This window comes from Meleagris gallopavo, chromosome 1, assembly GCF_000146605.3.
Source record: "Meleagris gallopavo isolate NT-WF06-2002-E0010 breed Aviagen turkey brand Nicholas breeding stock chromosome 1, Turkey_5.1, whole genome shotgun sequence".
In the NCBI taxonomy this organism is placed as follows: Eukaryota; Metazoa; Chordata; class Aves; order Galliformes; family Phasianidae; genus Meleagris; species Meleagris gallopavo.
The window spans coordinates 183,510,770-183,533,729 of NC_015011.2; the positions used below are offsets into that span (position 1 = coordinate 183,510,770).

General features: G+C 46.8%; 1 protein-coding gene across 1 annotated transcript; it reads left to right on the forward strand.

The window, feature by feature from the left end:
- The first annotated feature begins 3,285 nt into the window (after positions 1 to 3,285).
- Positions 3,286 to 21,717, forward strand: GAB2 (GRB2 associated binding protein 2). Its single transcript, XM_010706219.3, has 9 exons — positions 3,286 to 3,289; positions 3,750 to 4,026; positions 7,417 to 8,003; positions 9,144 to 9,238; positions 9,815 to 10,097; positions 11,103 to 11,193; positions 12,953 to 13,055; positions 13,874 to 13,999; positions 14,312 to 21,717. The coding sequence occupies exons 1-9, from the start codon at positions 3,286 to 3,288 to the stop codon at positions 14,453 to 14,455; spliced, it is 1,710 nt and encodes a 569-aa protein (XP_010704521.1). The 3' UTR covers positions 14,456 to 21,717.
- Positions 21,718 to 22,960: the final 1,243 nt, after the last annotated feature.

Genomic DNA, 22,960 nt, shown 5'->3' on the forward strand with positions numbered 1-22,960 from the left:
GTGAGGATTTTCTTTCCCCTTGCTGCCAAAAAGGCACATCTAAACCTGGACCGGAGAGCACCAAGCCTTCTGCTGACCGAAACGTGCCTGGCATCGTGGTGTTTTGCTTCTGGCTCTCCTCTTGCAGGGAGAGGTGTAGCATCTGTAGCACGAACCCAAGAGCTTTGCATGCAAGCTGTGCTGCTGACATCAAGATTTACGTTGTGGCTGCCCGACACCACTTCTTCCAGACCGTGAGAGTCCAATTCCCCACACTCGGAGGAGTACAGCCCAGGAAACATGGGGTTAAGATGACACTTCCCACATGGCCCCACTCCATAATCTTAACCCTGCCCCCCCAGGGAATGGCCATTGGAACGGCATCTCATCCTTCCTTGGCTCTATTTGATGCATTCCCTAAACATAAACTCAAGACATCAACATAAAGCCAAGGGATTTGGAAGTTTCATCCATATTGCAAAATAAATGAGGGCCATGGACTTACCTTTATCCTCGAGGCAGATGGTGGTAATGAATGGGAAAGCTTCACTCTTCTTGGGTCCTGACCAGAGTGAGTTGAGAGTCACTGGTTGTATTGTGGGTGAAACCAATGCCCAGAGGCATTCAGATGGTACCATCAGACATAGAATCATAGAATCATTAAGGTTGGGAAACACCTCTAAAATCATCAGGTCTGACCCCAATCCAACCCCACCACACCCACTGAACCGTGTCCCTCAGTACCACATCCCCATGTTTCTTGAACACCTCCATGGACGGTGACTCCACCACCTCCCTCCCTGGGCAGCCTGTACCAATGACTTACCACTCTTTCTGAGAGATTTTTTTCCCGATACACAACCTGAATTGATGTTCTCAGAGTGCTGAGCATGGACCAAGCACAAGAGCACAAATATCTTGACCTTTAGCACACACTAGTCATCAAGTCCTATTTTGCTACCTCAGTTACCCTTTTTTCTCCTTTCCTACCTTGAGCAGGACACACCATCAATGTGTGACGTGGAGTCACAAGCTGCCCTTTCTTTTTAATTGTAAAAAAAAAAAAGATAAACACATAAAAGAAGAAAACAACAACCATTTTAGCATCTGCAGTAGCAGAATTTATCTTCTTAGCCCTTGCAATCCCCTCCCAGGCCAGTGAAACCATCCATCTCTCACCTGCTATTAGGGGGCTCATCTCACAGCTCTAATGGAGTACGTGAGTCCTGGATTCACTCTCACTGATGCTCTCAGGCTCTGGGTCACTGTGGAAAGCAGGCTGGGAATTCATTTTGAAAATCAATGCAGCCATCAATAGAGCAACTTCCCCTGGGGAAGCAGAGGTGCTTTCACTGGGCTTTGCCGCTTGCTTTCTCCCCTCCATCTCCCGTTTCATTTTACACCATTGAAGTGATAGAGATAACCTACACGTAATTAATCCTGCTTCTAGGAGCCACTGCTCTCTCTGATCTCCCCAAATTGAGCTGACTCTTTGGAAAAGTCACCTGGTGGTGCAGGATTTGATAGGTTACTCCACGTGTTGTGATTCTGATATGCTGTCCCTCATGGTGATACCAGGGACTGTCTCCTCAGACCAGCCCCAACTGTACCCTTGAGTTGTGGCAACACAAGAAAATCTCTGCAATTCCTGACTGCTGGGTGTATTTTCAGGTTGAACATCAGGAAAATCTTCTCCAAAAGAGTGGTCAGGTGCTGGAACGGACTGCCCAGGGAGGTGGTGGAGTCACCATCCTTGGAGATGTTCAAGAAACATTTAGATGTTGTACTGAGGGACATAATTTAGTGAAAAATCTTGATGATAGGTGGACGATTGGACTGGATGATCTTGGGGAGGTCTTTTCCAACCTCAGTGATTCAGTGATTCTATGATTTTGGCTTGCTGAGGCTTTTCCATGGCACAAGAACTGCAGAGCCTGCAGGGATAGCATTGGACAACTGCTCAAAGACCCAACCCATCACAGTTCATGGTTATGTCCAGATGGGGACAGGGCCCCAACATTCCATCCTCACACCATGTTGGCCAAAGCCCTGTGTTGTGGGCAATTTCCAGCCATGATTCAGGAGGCAGCAGGACTGTGGTGCCGTTCCCAAGGGGCATTTTGGGTGCAGTCACCCTATTTTGGATAGGAACATGGCTGTGGGTTCCACTGTGTTGATTGACTTCAAAGCACTTGTTACGGAGCTAGCATTTGAGACTCAGAGATTTCTGAAGACTCCCTTTCCGATGGAGATATGTCCTGGCTGCAACAGGATAAATATTTAATAAGAATAAGGGTGAAGTCGTCGTTTTGTCTAAGGACACCAGAGTAGCCACTTACTCCCATGAAAAGCACTGAGGAATCTATAATGACCATGCAAAGAAGACAGGAATTGGAGTTTTAAGCTCTCATCCCCCACCATTAATGTCACTGTTCTGTATTGATCCTTCTTCTGTTTAACACAAACCAAACAATAGAGTCAAGCTACACTCTTTGGCTTTTATTAATGTACTTTTTCTGCATAGGGTGAAGTTTGCAGCATTGCTGGGGAAAAAATGGAGCATCAGCGAGCGAGTGGCAGACAGATCGATGAGGCGTCTTGACGCAATTCAAAAGGCAGTGAAAAATCACACCATACACTGCAGCTCCTTGTCTGAGCTACAATGGGAATTTCGTGGGGAAAGGGTCAAGGAGTTGAGAGAAGAAATGGAGGAAAAGGGATCAGAAACCTGGAAAATCCTCCATGTCCATTGTGTTAATTCCTTAAGTGTTTCTGAAGCTGAAGTTCATGGTAGAGAAAACGTGGGAGCAGTTCCTAAATCAATGTTTGCCCAAGGAAAGAGGGCTTTTTTCATTAGCGTCTGGGATTTTTTTGCATTTTGCATCAGCACCAAATAAATGTGAATCAGAGCTATAAAATGGGTGACCTCAGCACCACACGAGTGTTTTACACACCAGAAGTGTGGAAAGGAGACCACTGCCTCTTCTAAAGCTGGAGATGGAACAACTTTTCCAAATTTTTCTGCAGCATACAGGTTTGGGGATTTTCTTTTTTAATGACATTTTCAGCTTGGCTGTAAAAATTCATTTCTGATTCAAATTCCTGGAGTTTCCCAGAAGGGCTGGAGTAGCTGGGTGATTACTCTTGACCTCTGGGACATCGTTTGAAACACATTTAATATTTTTTGTTGTATTTCTTCTTCAGCAAGGGGAAGGGACATTCGTTGTTGGATGCACATCCTGTTTTATAGACATAAAGTGTCAGAAGCTCTTCCTAAGCCACAGAAATAATCGAGAATTAGGGAACATGGGTATATGTTCCAGCTCTGCTGTCACTGGGTCTATTCACACTCCCACCCCATGTCTCAATTTACCCCACTATGAGACAGCAGTGATGTCCTTACACAGAGGTATGGAAGTGACTTGAATCATGTCTCTCAACCTCCCACAGGAAGTCTCTAAGGAGAAACAGCAGCAGAAACTATGGTGTTAAAGCTCTTTCTTTGTTATGAGTTGGCCTGGCATCCCCTAGACATCCTTGCAAGCTGCTGAGGATATGATAAAAAATAATAACATAAGATAAAATGATAAAATATAATAAAATGTGATAAAATATTTATTTTCCTAGTACCAGTAATTGCTTTTGCTCCAAGTGCAGAAGCCTGCTGCTGCATCACTTAGAGCTGTAAGCAAACCCCACTGACCCTGCAAACATGAGAGCAGCATTTAAATAAGGGAATCCATGCAAAATCAAGCTGTGGTGTCTCTGAGTGTTCCCACTCACCACTGTGTTTTCTTCCCACACAGATGCCCTGCGGAGCATCGTCTCCATGAACCACGCACCGCGGTCCTCGCCGGCAGAGCTCAGTGGTGCCAACCACCACCTGCTGCGTGAGCGCAAGTCCTCCGCGCCTTCCCACTCCAGCCAGCCCACCCTCTTCACCTTTGACTCCCCTGCTGGCCACCTCCAGAGCACCCTCTCTGCCAGTGCCCCCCAGGATTACCTTTTCCTCCACCAGTGTATGAGCAGAAAGTCGGAAAACACAAGGTATTGTAACAAATCTCATGGCGAGGCAACGCTGCGTTGGGCAACTCAACGAGATGGCCCTACTTGAGCAGGGGTTGGATGAGATCATAGAATCAGAGAATCATTAAGGTTGGAAAAGACCTCTAAAGTCATCAGGCCCAACCATCTACCTACCACCAATATTGCCCACTAGCCCATGTACCTAAGTACTTAGTCTATCCTTTCCGTAAACACCTCATTGATGATGACTCCTCCAGCTCCCTGGGCAGCCTGTTTTAATGAAACACCACTCTTTCTGAAAATAAATTCTTCCTCATATCCAACCTGAACCTCCCCTGGCCCAACTTGAGGCCACTCTCTCTTATCCTTTTGCCAAGATGGACCCAGAGTTCCCTTCCAATCTCAACCCTGTGGTGATTTCCTAAGGTTTTGCAAAACTCAGATGCAGAAAACCCTGAGCTTTTGGAACAGGAGTTTCCACCAGTGACTTTATGGCTTTCCCAGCTTTAACCAGAAAATCCCCAGCTCAGGGATGGGCAGATTTTGCATCGCTCTCCACCTCCAGACACAGATAGTTGCCTTAAATAGGGAAGAGCTTTCTTGGCGTGAGGAGTTTTGGCTGGTGAGAGCAGTGAGGAGGATGGAGGAGCAGTGGCCAGAGCCCAGCTGGCGGAGTGTGAGAGCAGAGCCTCAGCTGCCACCTCCGCTGGGTTTTCCTGCTGCAGCTGCCTTTCCCCACCAAAAACAACAACAACAACAAAAAGATGGGGTCAGAAAATTAACTTCAGATGGCGTTAATAGAACAGTGTTTATAAAAAACCCTCTGATGCTCCAGCTGAAAGGATATCTCAAAGCCACACTTCAAGATCCCAAACGCGGCTAGGGCAAGGAGGAGGAGGACACAAATACTGATGCTTTGATGGGCAGAGACAAATTGGGACTGAAATAATCACCCTGATCGATGCCCAGCGCACGGGTCAGGCTGCAGGACTACTGGGAATTCCCCCACCCAGCTCTGCTGCTCTCACTTTACTCATCCATAAAATGAGGACAGTAGTAGCTAATTGGTGGAGGAAGATGATTTATTAACCCATGGGATACTTCAAATCCTTGCCTGAAAGGACCAAACATCTCACAGGCAGACAGAACTCGAAAGGCAGAGGGGATGCGTTGGTGTTATCACAGCATCACATTTCTTTTTTCCCCAAATAAATCCTGTTTCTGAGCGCCATCTCGTGCTGGCTCCAGGAAACAGAGCCTTCACCCTGCACGGAATCAGCCCCACTTGAGTGATGTTAACTGACATCTCCCAGTTTTTCCCACCAAGCTGACACTTGCCAGGGATTTGCAGCAGAAATCTTCCCATTGCACTTTTGTCCCACCTTGATGACAGGGAAGGACTCACAATATGGGGAGGTGTTTATATGGGGCTGATTGAGCAATTTTTATTTGGCTGTGAGCATATGGTTGAAATGATTTCAAACTAAAACAGTGAAGATTCAGATCTTCAAGAAGGAAAGGTTTTTGGTTGTGGGGTTGTTGTTTTTTTTGTGATAATGGTGGTGAGGCACTGGAACAAGTTGCCCAGAGAGGTGGTGGATGCCCCATCCCTGGAGACATTGAAGGTCAGGCTGGATGGGTCTTCGGGCACCTGATCAAGCTGTAGACATCCCTGTTCATTGCAGGGGACTTGGACTAGATGACCTTTAAGTGTCCCTTCCAACTCTAATGATTCTGTGATTCACATGGTCTCAAAAAGCCTGACCCATGTATGGCCCAAAGTTGACCCAAATCCAAATGTGTCATGATGCCCATGTCTGATGCAAATGTGTTTGTTCCTTACTGCAAAAGTCACAGTGACATTAGACATGGGGGAAAAAAAAAAAGAGAATTGTGGGTGCAGAAAGCCAGTCTGCTGGGGCAAAAAGTCCCATTGGAGGGAGGATGAGGGAGAAGTCACACTGTAGGAAGAGGGAGGAAGCAGCAGGAGGAATGAAACAAGAGGCTGGAGATGGAATTTGCTGTGCCGGAGGGTTCAGAGGAACTCAGTGGAGGAGTGGCAGCTAACAAGTAGTCACTGGAGGATCAGGGTCTTCCCAACTTTTGGTCTTCATCCTTGGGCATGACTTCAAGGCAAATCAAAGAATCATAAGGGGGGACATAACGATCATAATGCCCCACTCCCCCCAAGGAATGGAATGTAGATCTGAATTCAACCCCATGAATTATTCCTCTCAGACTGCAATCAAGGCTGCAAACCCCAGTTCCCAGCTGGAAACTGCTGAGTGTAACTGACCTCTTTGGAGCTTGCACCACTCTGAGTGGGGTTCCAGAACGGGGCATCAGCATCCCTGTCCTGCTGTCCATTCATCCCCACAACCACACACATGATTAAACAGAGCCACAATGAAAGGAAGAGAAAAGAAAAACACATCTCTATCCATCACTGGCTTCCTATGGCTCTGAGTGTCGACGGAAGGAAATTGTTTCAGTAACAAACACCCCTGAATAGGAGATGCATCTTGACCAGCATGACAGGGTCCTGGGGATGCGCTGATCTTGTAACATGTTGGTTTTAGAGGCTGCTCCCTGCAGGAGTATAGCAAAGGAACCTGATCAGAGCTTTGCAATGAGCACTCTTCCCTCCAGCCCTCCCATAAGGGCTCCATCTCTCCCAGCAGAGGTTTTGTTGTCCTGTGAGAGGATAAGGTATAGGTGTTGCCTGGATACTTTGAAAAAATCCCCATGAAGAATTATTTCAGCCCATCTTGAATGAATTGACATGGTGTAGGTAAGAGTAATCCTTCCTACTTCCTTGGACGTGGGTGGCCAGCACATGGTGGTGGTGATGATGGGGTGGCTCATTGCAGTATTGTCTTGGATCACTGTCAACTAATGCAAAAATTGCAATTTCTGTCTATCTGAATTAAAGGCCCATTGCAGCCTTTAGCCCTGCCATGAAGCTTTGTGTGTGCAGCTCCCACTTGTGGCTTTGCTGGGAGGAGGCTTAGGTTACAGGTTGTCCTTGGGCATCCTGAAGACATTTCATAGAAACATAGAATCATTAAGGTTGGAAAAGACCACTAACATCAAGTCCAACAGACCCATCCCCCCCATGCCCACTAACCATCTCTCTCAGTGCCTCATCTACACATTTTTTTAACACCTCCATCACTTTCCTGGGCAGCCTGTTCCAACACATTACGACTTTTTCCAAGAAGAATTTTTTCCTAATATCCAACTTGCTTTGGGACACACTGCGTCATGGGCAGGCACACTTGAAGGGATCTCAGGTGTTCTTGTCCCCATGGATTTGGCAATGCAAGTTGGGAGGGTGATGAAGAGAGGGAGCAGAGCTCAGTGCTCACCAGCTCTCTCTCATCTCAGCCCCTTTCTTTCCTTCCTCTGCAGGAGCGCCAGCTTCTCCCAAGCCACGAGGTCCTCCTTTTTCATGCGCAGTGACACGGCTGTCCAGAAGCTCTCACAAGGCAACGGGCACTGCATGAATGGAGTGGGTGGGCAGCTCCATGGCTTTTACAGCCTGCCAAAACCCAGCCGACACAACTCAGAGTTCAGGGACAGCGCGTATGACCTCCCACGCTCTTTCGGTTCCTACACACACCCCAAGTTGAGCCTCACCAGTTCCGAAACGGATAACGAGGAAGTCTATACCTACAAGACTCCCAGCAATGCCTTATGCAAGGAATTTGGAGAGCTCTCCACGGACTCCTACGATATTCCCGCCACCCCGCTCTCCGTCTACCAGATTCCCAGGACATTTACACTAGACAAGAACCACAATGCTCTTGCCGTGGCCGCCAGTGACTCGCCCACCATGCCACCCCCACGGCCTCCAAAACCTGGGCAGATGGAGCCACGATGGGGCAGCCCACCCCAGCGACCCCAACCCAGTGAAAGCTTAGGGTTGGCCCCCATGGCAGCCACCATTCCCCGGAGAAACACACTGCCAGCAGTGGAGAACAGCAGGCTGCACCGAGGTGAATTTGGGGACCGGGAGTAGGGTTGGCTTTTTCTTATCTTGAAACCTTGGACAGAGAGGTCCAACTGAGTTGCAACAGAGCCAGGGTAGATGCTGACAAAAGCCAGTATGGAAGGCTAAACACAAAGAATCTTTCTCTGGCAAGGTTCTGGCCCTGCTTTGGATATACAATACGCTCAAGGCATGGAGAGGCACCCCAGGGCTCTGCTCATCCAGGCTGCTCAGCAGAGTGTTGTGCTTTGAACTAAAACCCTAAACCTGCTTGTCCATGCAGTCCTTCACCAAGACTTGCCATTTTTAGTTTGCTTGTGGTTCAGTTCATAACCAGGGCTATCAGAGCAACACCACTTCAGCCCGGATGTGTCTCTCCATTTTGCTCACCAGACAGGGAAGTAGTTTTGTATATCTCCAAGACCCAATACCCCCAATGAGGAAGAGATGCCCTTTCCATTAGCCATGGGTGGGCCATGGATGAGTGTACCCTTTCTGAACTTTGGTCCTAGTCTTGCAGGGATCAGAGGAATCTTGGAAAGAACAGTTTATCTCTGCATCTCCTAATCTAGCCCAGTTCATGTAATCACTGTTGGTTCTCAAGCAGATGAGATAGTGCAAAGTAATTTAGAAGGGGTGGTTGGAAAGAAAATGTGCAATAAATGATACACACAGCTTCCTGAATTGCCCTTTTCATTTTCTTCTACCTAAATACTAACGTTTAGACTGAGATCAGAGCCACACTCAACAACATGTAGACAATAGGTATTCCAGTGCTTAGCACTCCATCTTCACCCCATCCTCCCTATAGCAGAAGCTGCCAGTCCTTATGTCTGTCAACGGAGGTGTAACGACGCTCTCCCTTAACCCAGTTTTCTCTCCATGATCTACCTTTCCTGACATCTCACCCCTGAGATTCTGCAGTGCTTTGACAGAACCAGGTTAGGTGCGGGCAGCACGGTGATGTGTTGGAGATGATAAATGGGAGAGAGTGCATCAGGGATTCAGAGGATCTGGGATGGCCTTCAAGTCATGTCATCACACCAGTGTCTCTTGCCACAATCAGCAGAAATAGATATTGCCTTGCAGGGCCAAGTTTATTAGCAGCTGTGCTGGGATGCTTTGTACATTTGTGGTTGTCTTGCAGCTTCTTCTTGTGAGACGTACGACTACCCCCAGCACGGGGGCAGCAGCACCGTGCAGTCGGTGGAGTCCATGAATGATGGGTACAACTCCTACCTGGTGAGTTGGCTGTTGGTTTGGCTGTTGCTCTATAAGCATCATTTGGGCCTTTATAGGTTAACACAGTTCCAGGTGGAGCCTCACAGAAAGGCTTTATGATCCTAAAACATGGTGACCAGGAGTGACTGGCTTCCTGAAAGCCAGGGATGCTACTGAGCTGCATTTTGACACATTGCCAGAGCAGCCTCTTTTGTGCTCTTTCTAAAATTTTCTGAGATGGAAATTACTTTAGAGCAATCTTTCATATTTTGTTTTAGCCATGGTCGAAGTCCAGGGAAAAATAACTTCCCAGGTTGTTTGCTTTTGCAGATCACTGTGATCATGAGAAGTGCATGTCTGGATGATGCACACCTTTCCCTAAATTTGGGATTCTGCAGTATCTTGAAAGCAGGGGAAGTAGGTCCTCAGTGCAAACTGATGGCCAAGGAGGAGAAAAGGCTTTTCATTCCCTCTGTGCTGAGTTGTTAAGGCTGGTCTCACTGATGACTGGTGTGTTTGATGATAATTAAATGAAGGGGTTTGTAGGGTCTCTGAGTGGTGTCTGATGCTCAAAGTGTGCTTCCACTTGTCCCACAGCAGGCCAAGGCTGTGGTGGCCCGTTCCCACAGTGCCGACTCTGAGGACAACTACGTCCCCATGAACCCTGGTTCCTCGCCCCTGATCCATGCTGAGAAAGCCAACGACAACGCCCAAAATCTCTACATCCCCATGAGCCCTGGGCCGCATCACTTTGACCTGGTGGGATTGTCTTCAGCCACCCTCCCCATGCATAAAGGAGGGGCCATGGCCCAGTGCCACAGGCGGCTGAGTGAAATCCAGCCCCCACCAGTCAACCGCAACCTCAAACCCGACCGGAAAGGTAAGACTGGATGTTTGTGGGCAGAGCTTTCCCGGAACCCTTCTGGCTACATATGTCTTCTTGTGCACTCAGCAAAGTCCTTTGCGAGGTCTCATTTGCTACCAGCAGCACAGTCAGACCTTCAGATCTCCCCTTTCCCCATTCCATTCCTCTTTCAAGAGGACTGTGGTGCAACGAAGCTCAAAATACCCATCTCACACCCTTCCTGGCCTTTAAAGGAGCTGCACGTGGCAAGCACAACTCTTTTGCTGGCAGCTCTTTCTACACTCCACCCCAAAACCTTTGGGTGGTGTTGGAGTTACCATCCCTGGAGGTGTTGAAGAAACATTTAGATGTGTCATTTAGGAACATGGTTTACTGGACAATATTGGTGGTAGACAGACAGTTGGGCTAGACAATCTTAGAGGTCTTAATAATTCAGTGATTGTATTCAGATCACTCACATTTCCCCTACTGTTTCCTACTGACTGGTTCTCAGCAGCTCTTCCCTCAGGGCTTTACCTGCACCCATATCACCACCTTGACTCTTGCTCAGCCCATTCAGGGTATTTTGGTCACAGTTCAGGAGGAGGACTCCCATCATTAGGATCTCAGCACCTAACTCAATCATCACACTAGATGAGGCTGGGACTGCAGCACAGCATTCTTCTCTTCCACTTAATAACCCACCCATGATGAGGTTACTCTGTAGATTTCCTTTTGAATGTCTCTGGGCAAGTGCTCTAGCCAGAAGTTGATCAGTGCTGGTGTTTTCCAGCTGTGTTGAGGCATTAGAACTCCCTTATGAGACAGATTCCCCTTTTGGGGCCATCCATCCAGCTCTGAGCTGTGAGTTAGAGGGAGAAACTGACCTTTTCTCCCTGGTTTCAGCATAAATGACAGCAGAGATCTTTGATTTGTCATCAGCAAGGAGGGCTAATGTGCAAAATGGGAAACAACAAGTAAATTTTAGGAGACTATCCCCTCTCATATTGGTTATGATCTGAATAAAAACTTTTATCCCAGCAAAGCCATCACCACTGGACCTGAGGAACAACACTGTCATCGATGAGCTTCCCTTCAAATCACCAGTGACAAAATCCTGGTCCAGGCCAAGGTGAGTAATGGTTGGGTGTGATGCATACTCAAATTTCCCCAAAAGATGGGTGATGTCTTTCATCTAGATTTTTCCTTTGTTGATTTTAGAAACAGTAGCTGCAGAGCTGGGTCATGTCTTGAAAATAAACAAGCAGCTATATTAAGCTGAAAGTCCACATTGCACAACATCTTCATCCATCAGGGAGCAGTAGGAGCAGTCTGGGAAGAGGATTAGAATTGGGAATTTATTAAGTAATTATTTCCTAAAATCTCCTGCCACACCAGCTGATGCGGGGCTTGGGGATTTCTTTGGTCACATCATCAGCCAAACTTTGGATCTGGGTCAGATGATATTGAAGAAGAGGACCTTCTCTCTTGGATTCCTTGTGAACTCCATCCAAGTGTTGGGAGAGCCAGAGCCACATTCCCCACATCACAGCCAGTGACAGGAAGACAAATGGGTTTAGGTTAGAATTTTACGTGAAAGCCCAGAATGTGGCTAATTAAGATCCCTTGGAAACATTTTGGGATCTGACATTGCCACAGCCCTGTGGCTCTGACACAAGACCTGCAGTCCATCATGATTTGTGACATGGCCAAGCAACCCCAGCCCAACTGCAGTAGGGGCACAGTACCAATTTCATATCCAGCTCATCCCCAGAAATGCTGCTTTGGTCTAAAAATGCAGGGTGAGACACACAGGGTTTGACTCAGTTGTGTTTTGATTGCCTTGAAAGCAAAGCCTAGCCTGGAGGAAGTCTGCAAAATGAAACCAAAGCACTTCATAGCAAAGTCTGCTGGCCAGAAATAACAGGATTCGCACAGCTCCAGTTCTGCTGCTAATTCTCAGTCTGATGTTGTCCAATGAAAGGAAGAAGCCAGGTTTGGCTGTTATGACTCTTGTAATAAATTGGATTGTGTGGAGACTGACTGCAGGGCATGAGCACTGTGTGCTGAAATCGCTGCACCAGGAAACAGCACACAGACTTTGACTGACAAGATGCCTGACCCCATAGAAGCTAATGGATTTTTCCCTTATCAGTTAATCATATGACCCTGCCTTTACTGCAAAGCAACAAATAGCTTTTTAAGACACGGGCTTCAGTGCCAGATGCTGATTGCATTATGCTATTCTCCATAATTAGATCTGGCCAATTGAAAACAAGGCAACGCCTTGCAGATTTTTTTCAGTCAAAAAATTCAGATGGGGCCCTGCATGGTACCAAAGCTTGGAGCTGAAAAGGGGCTGGAGATGAGAAGCCTGCTGAGGATCTCCATGGAGGCTGGCTGTGCATCCTCCCCAATGAAATACTTCCCATGAGATGAAAGAGTTTATGGAGCCCGATTTATGCAAGTGATTGCAGGAGAGTTATGGATATGCTCAGTGAGGTGGGGATGCCCCGTCCTCGGAGACATCCAAGGTCAGGCTGAACTGGGCTCTGAGCATTTGATGGAGCTGTGGGTGTCCCTATTCGTTGCAGGGGAGTTGGACCAGATGGCCTTTAATGGTCCTTTCCAACTCAAATGATTCTGTGATTCTATGATTCTATGATATAGTAAGCAAGGTGTTATTTACAAAGTTCCAGGAAGGGAAAAAACAAGATCAAACCCAGTGTTTATTGGCCCATGGGATGGTCAGATTGGAAGACCCCCAGTACCACCAGCTCTTCTCCATCACCCACTGTGAGCACTGGTAGAGATCAGGTGCAGCTCTCTTCTATCTCTCCCGAGCCATGGTCCCGCAGCCATCATTAACGTGTTGAACCTTGTCCTTACAGCCAGACCTTCAACGCCAGCTCTTTGCAATACTGTCGACCTGTCTCCTCCCAGAGCATCACCAGCACTGACTCAGGAGACAGTGAGGAGAACTACGTGGCAATGGTAAGGGCCTCCAGCTAGGATACACGGTCCTGGCAGGACATGTCCATTCCCCAGTGCTGCAAACACATTCCTAGCTCATGACATGGAAGCACCACAGTGATTCCGATAGCATCATGATGGATGTAGTGTGCATCCTTACATAATCCCCACATGCACAAAACAGCGGCTTTTGTTCCTGATATGGTACATCCTACTGGGGTTTTAACTCCATATGAGAGCAGGAACACATATTACCTACTTTGCAAGGAATTAAGAGGGGATAAAAACATCTGGGGCATATTTTCCTAATTGAGTTCATTTTTTTTCAGGGTTTTTTTTCCCCACTGACGTCATGTTTGTGCGGAGGGCAGGGGCTATCAGAGCACAGCAGGGAGTGGCACTGCTTACAGGGAGGGACTTTGCCTTTCTTAGCAAAGCTGCTGACTTGAAGCATATTTTTAAAGCTGTGTAACTGAGGGGGCTGAGCAGAGATCCCAGAACTGTGTTCACTGGCTCCCAGAGGAGTCGCTCCCAGGAAATGCTGGACCTGACATCTCATGTCTGGCACGTGAATAAAGCCAACACAGAGCAGCAGAACTGCCGTGATGCAACAAATCCACAGCACACATTTATATTTGTTATCTCATACATAACCCAGTTCCCAGCAGTTCTGCAGTTCTGGTTCCTGTGAGCAATGAGGGAGCATCTTCAAGATAGGACCTCCCTTGAAAGTGCCTCTGAGGCATTTCTTTGCCAGATTTGTGTTAATTCCTTTATAATTATTATTATTTCTTCCCATTTTAATGCTCATTATCTCTCCTGTCTCTTCCCTGCATTAGCAAAACCCCATTTCTGCTTCTCCTGTTCCTAGTGGCACCAACAGCCCAGCGCCTAAAAAGAGTTCGGGTAGTGTGGATTATCTGGCCCTGGACTTCCAGCCAAGCTCACCAGGGCCACACAGAAAGGTACTGGGGATTTTCTAGACTTCTGGTTAAAAGCAATGCTAAGATTTTTCTGTGTCTCTGTAAGAATTCTTGAGGTCTTACAAGAAAATGAGCAAGATATGACCCATGCTCCAGAGTTGGTGAGAAGGCAGAGAACTGGGTGCTGATTTAACCCTCCCATCACACTGTGGTCTCATGCAAGAAAGCTGCAGAACAGACCAAAATCTTTCACCCGAGACCATTCAGAGGGAGGGTGATGAGCTATAAGGGAGGATGGGAGTTGATGGCTGCTGATGGATAACCAGCCGGTGGCTGTCTTTCTCCTCCCCACAGCCCTCCACCTCATCGGTTGCCTCAGATGAGAAGGTTGACTATGTGCAAGTGGACAAGGAGAAGACACAGGCGCTGCAGAGCACCATGCAGGAGTGGACTGATGTGCGGCAGTCCTCAGAGGCCACCAAGAGCACCAAGCAATAGTGACAGGGCAGATACTTAACAGGCAGATGTCCCAGGGGTTCTCCCAGCTTGGGGCCCTATCAGACTTCCAGCTCCATTTGGACTGGATTTCTCTAAAACTGCTGTCTGTGGAGGGGAGAGGTTCTTTATTATCATTTTCTTTTAAGACAAAAGAAACTTAATTGCAGAGGAAGACTTGGCAGATACTGTTTGCCAGTGATAAAGGTCAACTATGTTTGTTGGCTGGGTTTGTGCTTTAGCTGCTGAATGCACCATCCAGGAACTTTGATGTAGCAATACCAAGTTCCACCTTACACATTTGTTGCTTACAGTTATTAAAGCCACCCTTTATATCCTAATATCATCTTTCCCCTTCTTCTTCCATACCAAGCCCATAAACCATGCCATTTAGGTTTGGCAGCATCTCTTCCAGAACATCATTCCCCAGCACCAATTCTCTCCTCTTTATGGTTGCCCTCTTCTCTGCCTCCTCTCAATCCCAAAACTGGGCAAAGACCATTCCTCTTTGACTTTATTTTCATCATCCCATCTGTTGTAAATAGTAATGTGTTCAAAACCTCTGATAGTTTTTCTCATTGTGGGACAGCCTCTGTGTTTCTGGTAGTGATTTGTAATTGTGACGAGCTCGAAGAGCTTCCAGACTGCCTTGTTGAGCTGGCTTTGCAGTCCAGGACTTGCCCCACCATGCATACATACACCAGTATGTATGTACGCAGACACTTGCATGCACGCAGGAACACCCAGGTGTGATGGAGTGTCTTTTATGGTTGACTCTCAAAGTCAGTGGGTTGGAGAGGTTGGCTTTGGATGGCAGAATGTCAGCCTTTCTGAAGCCAATTGCCTGTGAATCTGGCCCTAGAAACCAAAATCTACCTTTTGTGGCACGAAAATAAGCCCAGTGAGGATGAGTCCCCATCATGAAAAGCTCTGCATGAGGTATTCAGAAAGGCTATGGGACCCCTGTGTACCTGGGCTGATGTGAGGTTGAGTGATAAGTGGGAGGAAGGAGGAGATGTAGGGACCAGGAGAAGGCAGGTGCTGTACCTCAGAGGTCAGACTTGGATGAAGTGCTCCTGTGGGCTGTAACTTGGGGGAAAGGAGTGGAATAACTGAAATGTTGGTCAGTGGTGAGGCGTTAGGTTTGGAAAGAGGCTGATCAGAAGAAGCAGGACAGGGTGTTCCAATATTAAATTTATCGCAGCATACAGCTGGTTCATGCTGGAAACAAAGGGTTGGTCTAAATATTTTTCTCCATCTTTGGTGATACCTCTTTGATACAAACAGTACTTTGTGATGGTAATGACCCCAGGCTCTGATAATGGATGGGAAGCTGCTGTTCCACTGCCTGCATCTTTGACACATCCAGGCTTTGGGATTGCTCTCCCCAGGCAGCTGCCGCACACAGAGAGTAGAGAAGGAAGAGGCAGCTTATTGCAAAGATAATAACTCATGATCTCATGAAAACAGGAAGAACTAATGATTGCCATGGAGCTGCCTGATTGCCAGACAGCAAGCACTGACACAGATAAACAGACCGACTGCAAATTGAGAGCTAAACAAAAGGCACGTTAGAAGGATTAGGTAATAACATTTGCTAAACAGCTTGAGTTATTCTTTCCTCAAAATGAACCCCTCCCAGCAGCAGGGGCTCTACTTCCCACAACCACCACCAAGAAGAGCAATCATTTGTATTAATTATTGATGCTTAAGCATTAACACATTTGTTTAATCTTGGCCTGAGTTTGGAAAGGGCCAGATGCATCTCACATGGGTATAGGATGCCAGACCCTTAAAGGCTAGGCTCTGCCTCATAAAATAAGTCTCCAGTTTCCAACACCAGTTGATGTTTTCCTCTGCCTTGCCATGAAATGGGAGGATATCAAGGGAAAAGCTCTGATGACCCTTTTAAGACATTGCAGTGTTGGGCTTTTACAAGAATAATGGAGCAAATATCCTCATGCTTATGGTAAAAATAATGATCATCTAGGAGAGAGATGAGAGAAGTCCCAAAGGGGAAGATTAACACAGCCAGATGCTTTGTGAAGACCAGGGCCTGTGCCTCTCACTGAGGACTTGCACGCTTGCATGGTGAGATAATGAAATGAAGAGCAGAGTGCAGCGCTTCATCTTTCTATAACCCCTTTCATCACCACTTCTCAGGGGAGACAAAACACTGGGTCTGGTTCAGAGCCCACTGAAGTCACTGTAAAGACTCCCATAAAGTTCAGTGAGCTCATTAAGAGGATATGGAGAGATCTTCTGGTCTTGGCATCCCACGGGTGCCTGAGACACGAAGGAGAAGCCACGAAGGATGGATCTGGTGTGCATTGACCTGGCTGGAAGTGAGCTCTGCACAGTCCATGCTGAAAGGCAAAGAACTTGGCTTTCCTATTTCATCTTCCAACCTGCTGTATACAAAGGAAGATTAGGTTGGGGAGGAGGGGTTATGATGTACGCTGAATGTAGTTCCCTGCCAAAACCACGCTGTTTGCCTCCTAAAATGCAGCCATCTCTGGGTGAATTGCAGCAGAAACTTCAGAAATAGCCCTTCATGTTGCTTGGGGTCTCTTGCAATTATGCTTGAGATGAAACTGAGCCAGCTTCAGGCCAAAAAAATCTTGAGCCGCACCAAAAGCATAAAAAAATCAAGTTGTAAAATGCATTCAGATCTTTTTCTTCACTTTTCTGGCCCAGTGCATTAGATAGATATCCAGCTGTTTGGAGCATGGCCAGAAATGTGTGTCTTCTACCTCATGTGAGGCTGGGAGATGGGGAGCTCAGCAAATCCTTCTGATGCTGCAGTTGTTTGAGAATCCAAACCAGGGCTGGGATGCAATTCTGCACTGGGACTAGGTGCATCTAGTGCCCACTTCCATGTTTAATCCGAGGTGTTAAGATTAGGAAAGCATAATCAGTACTTAACAGTACTGGAGAAAATAGTCCTTTTTCTCCAGGTCCCACAGGTGCTGATAATTTGTTCATGGGCAGATCAAAAGCAGCTATTTCACAACTGCTGCTTTCTATCTCCCTACCTTGCTCTGAGGTCTTTATTTCTCCAGAAACAAATATTCCTACATTTTTTTCCTGCTGAGCATCAAGCAAGTGGCTCCTCCATACTAAGCAGCAACTCCTTGATTCCATCCATGCATTGCCGTGTAGACGTGGCTGTATCAGCCCCTATGTAATCAATCGCTGCGTTGGAAATCATCATTCCTGCCTGTTGCTGAGCTGATTACAGCAGTCCCTGATGATTAATGTTTGTGCAGTATTTAGTCTTAAACTGTATTGAAAAGCAGCTGGCTTAATTACACGGACTGCCAAGAACTTTGTCCCAAAGGCACTGAGTTTATCACATCCACTCTATACTTGGATGCTGAAGTACGACAGATTCTTTTGTTAGAAATAGATATTCTAGGAAGCTGAGAACACTGCTAATGATTCATTTTAATTACAGGCAAAAGATTTGACTTGAGTCCTTACGTCAGAGCCTCCTCCTGAGCTATACAATCTCATTTATGACAAGGGATGTGCTTTTATACATGTGTGTGCTCATGGAAGAGAGCTGACCGTAGGACAAACATCATGATCTCAGTTTTTGGTTTTATGAAGTATCAGAGCCATGTCAGAAATCTTCCCAAGACTTAAAGCTAATAACTTGGTGGGTTTAGGGGCAGAAATTTACAAAAACTGTGTATTTCTTACTGTGAGTTTGCAACTGCTGTTCACAACCCCTCTGTCTCGTGAGATATATGAGTTGTCTTTAAACTGATTTGCAATGACTTGACATTTGAGTGTTCAGTGAGAAATAAATTTCCATCTCTAAATGGATGCCAGGATGAAATCTAGTTTCAAATATAAGAAAATATGTGTGTGTGCAGATTGTGCTGGGACAAAACTGACTGACTGGCAGATGGGGCTACATCTGAAGCTGGCACCAGAAGGTAGCCAAGGCTTGGGTTGACTTGGAGATAACTGGGATGAGTTTGGAGCCAGGGCCACCAGCCACTAAAGAGGGTTGTATATGGGTTGAATGGAGAGAAGGTAGGGGCCAGCAAGATTTGAGTCTTGGTCTCCAAAACTTCATTTGGCATGAGTCTCAAGTCAGATCAGCAGAGATCTGTGGGTTGTGAAGAGTTTTTCTCAGTAAAAGCCATGGGGAGCCATAAAAGCTCCCCTCCCATCATTCTCAGGAATTATCCAGGGCACTTCACCCTTGGGGGAATCATCCTGCCCAACATTCAGAAATCCCAATCAGAATCACAATAAAAAGGATGGTGGGGACCCAGCTGTGCTGATGGACACCTGGTTCTGGGGATCCCTTGGTTTAATCATTGGCATGTGGCTTCACAGCATGTCCCAAGAGAGGTTGTGCTCTGTCCTTGGAAACCAGAATGGATCAAGTCCTGAACAAATGGGTTGGACCTCACAGCTGCACCTGCTTGAAGCAGGGAATAGAACTGGAGATATACCTTTCCCTTGATTTACCATGAGACCCTACTGCTGGAGCAGGGGCTCCTACATGTGAGGGAAAAGGAAAAACACCTAAATGCTATAGCATCCTGAACAGGGCCAGGACCTCTTCTCTGGGCATGAAGTGACAAGGCATAGCTCAGTCCCTGAGGTCATATACACTGGTGAAGTGGCCTAACCCACACTGAGGCCATCCCTTGCACCTGGGATAGGGCTGACTAGATCAGGCCAAGTTATCTAGGATATGGATACACAGTCTGAGCCACTGGAAAACAGCTTGAACACAAAATTTGTCATTGGCATTGACCCTCTGGAGCCCCACCTGCATCCCTGCATCCCAGGATCCCACTCCCTTGAGTGTACAGGGAAGAGTTGGCTCCATTTGGCCATCCATGGCTCATTGGCTGGGATAGATTTAATTGTTTTTGTAGTACCTTGAGTAGTTTTTCTTTCATAGTGCCTTCAATGGTACTGTGCTCTTGATTCATGATGAAAACAGTATTGATAACACACTGATGCTGTTATCAGATGTTGCAGAGCAGTGCTTGCTCAGAGTTGAGGAGGACTTTTCAGCTTCTCATGCTGCCTTACCAGTGAGGAACAAGGAGGTGTACAAGAAGCTGGAAGGGGACACAACTGGGACAAGTGGCCCAGAGTGGCCAAAGGGATATTGCATACAATATGATGCCATGCCCAGCAATAAAACGTGGGGAGAAATTTGAATTTTCCAGGGGTGCCATTGCTCAGGGACCAGCTGAGCACTGGTCAGTTGATGGTGAGCAGCTGCATCATGCAAATTTTCTTTTCTTTTCATCCTTTTTCAAAAAACTTGTTCAACTGTCTTTCACTTCTAGCCTTTGCCCTTTCAATTATCTTCCTCCTTTCCACTGCAGAATGAGTGAGTGAGCAACTGTGTGGTGCTTAAATGTGTGCCAAGGTTAAACCACCACATGGGCTCTGGTGGGAAGATAAACTGAGTGCTGACAAGGGGACACAGAGAGGGGTTTGGCTCTCCTCCATGGGGATCTCCAGAAGCCTTTGGATGCAGGGCTGGGAACCCTATTCTGGGTATCTCTGCTGGGGTAGGGATGGGCCAGATACCGGAGGCTCCTCCAGCACCATGATTCTAATACTGTGATTCTGTGAAATAGCTCCACAGGTCCTGGCTGATCTCCTTAGTCTGGGAAGGGAAGAAGTGGGTGTTTCTCTTAAGTCATATTTGTATTGCACTGACATTTCCCCAGCTGGTGATACTGCTTTTCCATGTAAAAGTTGATAGCTCCACTGTGCATCGTACTAGAGGAACACTGTCAGTATGAGACCAGTGCAGTTGGACTGTGCCTGTAGAGAAGCCCTATTTGCAATGGGAGGGGCAAAAAAAAAGAGCCTAACCCCAGTCAGATCTGGAGCCAAAGGACACGCGTGGCTACCAAAAAGCCAAGCAAATCTGAGAGACCACTCCAGCATCAAATCACAAGGCAGAGGCAGAGATGTGTACACCGATGAGTTCTCCACAGTCTGAAGCAGTCCATCCCTCTGTCGGCTTGTCCTTTGTATCCAATCCTTGTTCACAGCTCCTTGAGAAGTGCTGTTAATCAGATTCCTGTCTCGGTGGTTTCTCTTGGAGAAGAGCCAATATGTAGCAAGGTGTCACCAGCCAACTTACAATGAGCCTTGCTTAACACACTGTGCCCAAATTTCAACATGTTCTGGAGCAGGAGCTGGGCCCCGTGGCTCTATCTCTCGAGCTAAAATTGCTTCTTGCTGGGCTTGCTTGCAATCAGCAGACTCTTAATTTTCAATGCTGGCTATTTATAAGATAACAAGTGCATTTGTAGGCCAGTGGATTGACTATAAGGGCCATCCTTTTATTGTTGTCTTTCAGGTGACACCACATTTTATCTTCAGGTGGGCCCAGGAGGTTCATTTAAACTAACTCCCACTTTCAGCCCATAAAATGAAGATTACGATCTTAGTACTTATTTCCCCACCTCACAGGAGCGTGGTGAGGTTTAATTAGTCGACATCACAATTGCATGTCCAGCATCATACATGACATTGCTCTGCAAAACTCACTGAGAACCTCATGTACAATTGCCAGTGTGGGGGAAAAAAAAACACTTGTTGGGGCTTTCTCCTGAGTGAGGAGAAAGAAACATTTGCACAGTTTTGGTGTTTTGCTGCCTCACAGTCCCCGGAAATACTACATTTAATTTGGGAGCCCCTAGGACACAGTGGCTGAAAGCATCATGGAGAAAAGGGCTCCCAGGGAAACACGTTGATGAATCCCACAGGACTAGGGCAAACCTTTAGCATTAGTGATGGCCCACTCAGCTCTTGGTGAAGTCAGCAGTCCCCACTGACTTTGAGCATCACTGGGTGGGAGTGGACCCAGCCAAAGTAGAATAGTTTTTGCCATTTGTATCTTAACCTGCAGCAAGGGCGGGTCAAAGCCTGGCTTTGAAGCAGGGATATGTTGTGTGTTTCAAAGCCTATGACTGTTCTGAAAACAGAGGATTTTTTTTTCAGTTTGTAGAAGGAAGGACGAGAGTAATCTGTGGCAAACTGTACAGTACATGTCTTCTTGTGGTGTCGCTGTTGGAATGGTTATGAAGTTTTCAAATCACTGTGGACAGCTAATCACTTAAGTTAATTAATTTATTCTTTACGGTTTGTTGTTCTTTTTTTTTTTATGTAATTGGAAACAATTATTTATCCTGTAAATCAGTCTTGAGTGAAACCTAGATAATTCCTTTTTTTTTTTGCTGTTAATAAACATGGTACATGACTGATGTGAAAGTGATCTCGTTTTTAAGTACTGTATATGCAGGGGAAAAGAAACAAGAAAATAAAAGAATGATAATAAAATGATGTCTCTCATTGCTGACTGTCAGCACGGCTATGGAGTGGAATGGAAGGAGGAAACTGGATCAGTTTGAATTACGCAGCACTTTGAAGCTTTCAAAACATTCTTCGGGTCATGTTGCTATGTATTTCCCACAGCTACACATGTCCACTCTGTGAAGTGATGGACATGAGAATGAAGCTAGGGATTTTCATGAGATGAGAAACCTACGGAGATGTTTTTGGTTAATAAAGTGAATTACAACTACATCTATATCTGCTTCAGGGGAACACTTTGGTGCCTCACAGCCATGTATGCTCTATTTTCCTCAGCCCTCACTGATAAAGACTTCTTCCTTACATCTCACCTGAATCCACCTGCTTTGAGCTTGAAACCATTTCCCCTTGTTCTGTCATCACAGACCCTGTCCAAGAGTCTGTCCCCATCTTTCCTGTAACTCCTCTTTAGATACTGAAAGGTCGCTCTCAGGTCACCTTGCAGCCTTCTCTTCTCCAGGCTGCACAGCCTCAGCTCTCAGCCTGTCCACGTAGGAGGGATGTTTCATCCCTCAGATCATTTTTGTGGCCCTTCTCTGGATGCACTCCAACAGCTCCATGTCTCTCCTGTTCTGAGGACTCCACATGTGGATGCAGTACTCCAGGCGAGGCCTCATCAGCGCAGAGCAGAGGGGCAGGATCACCTCCCTAGCTCTGCTGTCCACGCTGCTTTGGATGCAGCCCAGCATACAGTTGGCTTTCTGGGCTGCAAGGGCACAGTGCTGGCTCAGGTCCAGTTTCCCATTCACCAATACCCCTGGGTCTTTTTCGGCAGGGCTGTGCTCAATCCTTTCATCCTCCACCATTGGTAGCAGGGGTTGCCTCAACGCAGGTTCAAGATCTTGCATTTTGAGTTGTTGAACCTCAGGATGTTCAACTGCTCAACTTTGTCTAGGTCGCTCTGGATGGCATCTCATCCCTCTGGTATGTCAACACCCCACAGCTTGGTTTCATCAGCAAATTTGTTGAGGGTGCCCTTGACCCCATTGTCAATGTCACTGATAAAGATATTAAAGAGTTTTGGCCCCAGCACTGACTCCTGAGGGTCACCACTCATTGCCAACCTCCATCCAAACGTGGAACCATTGACCACCGATCTCTGGACTCAATCCTGCAGCCAGTTCCTCATGCACT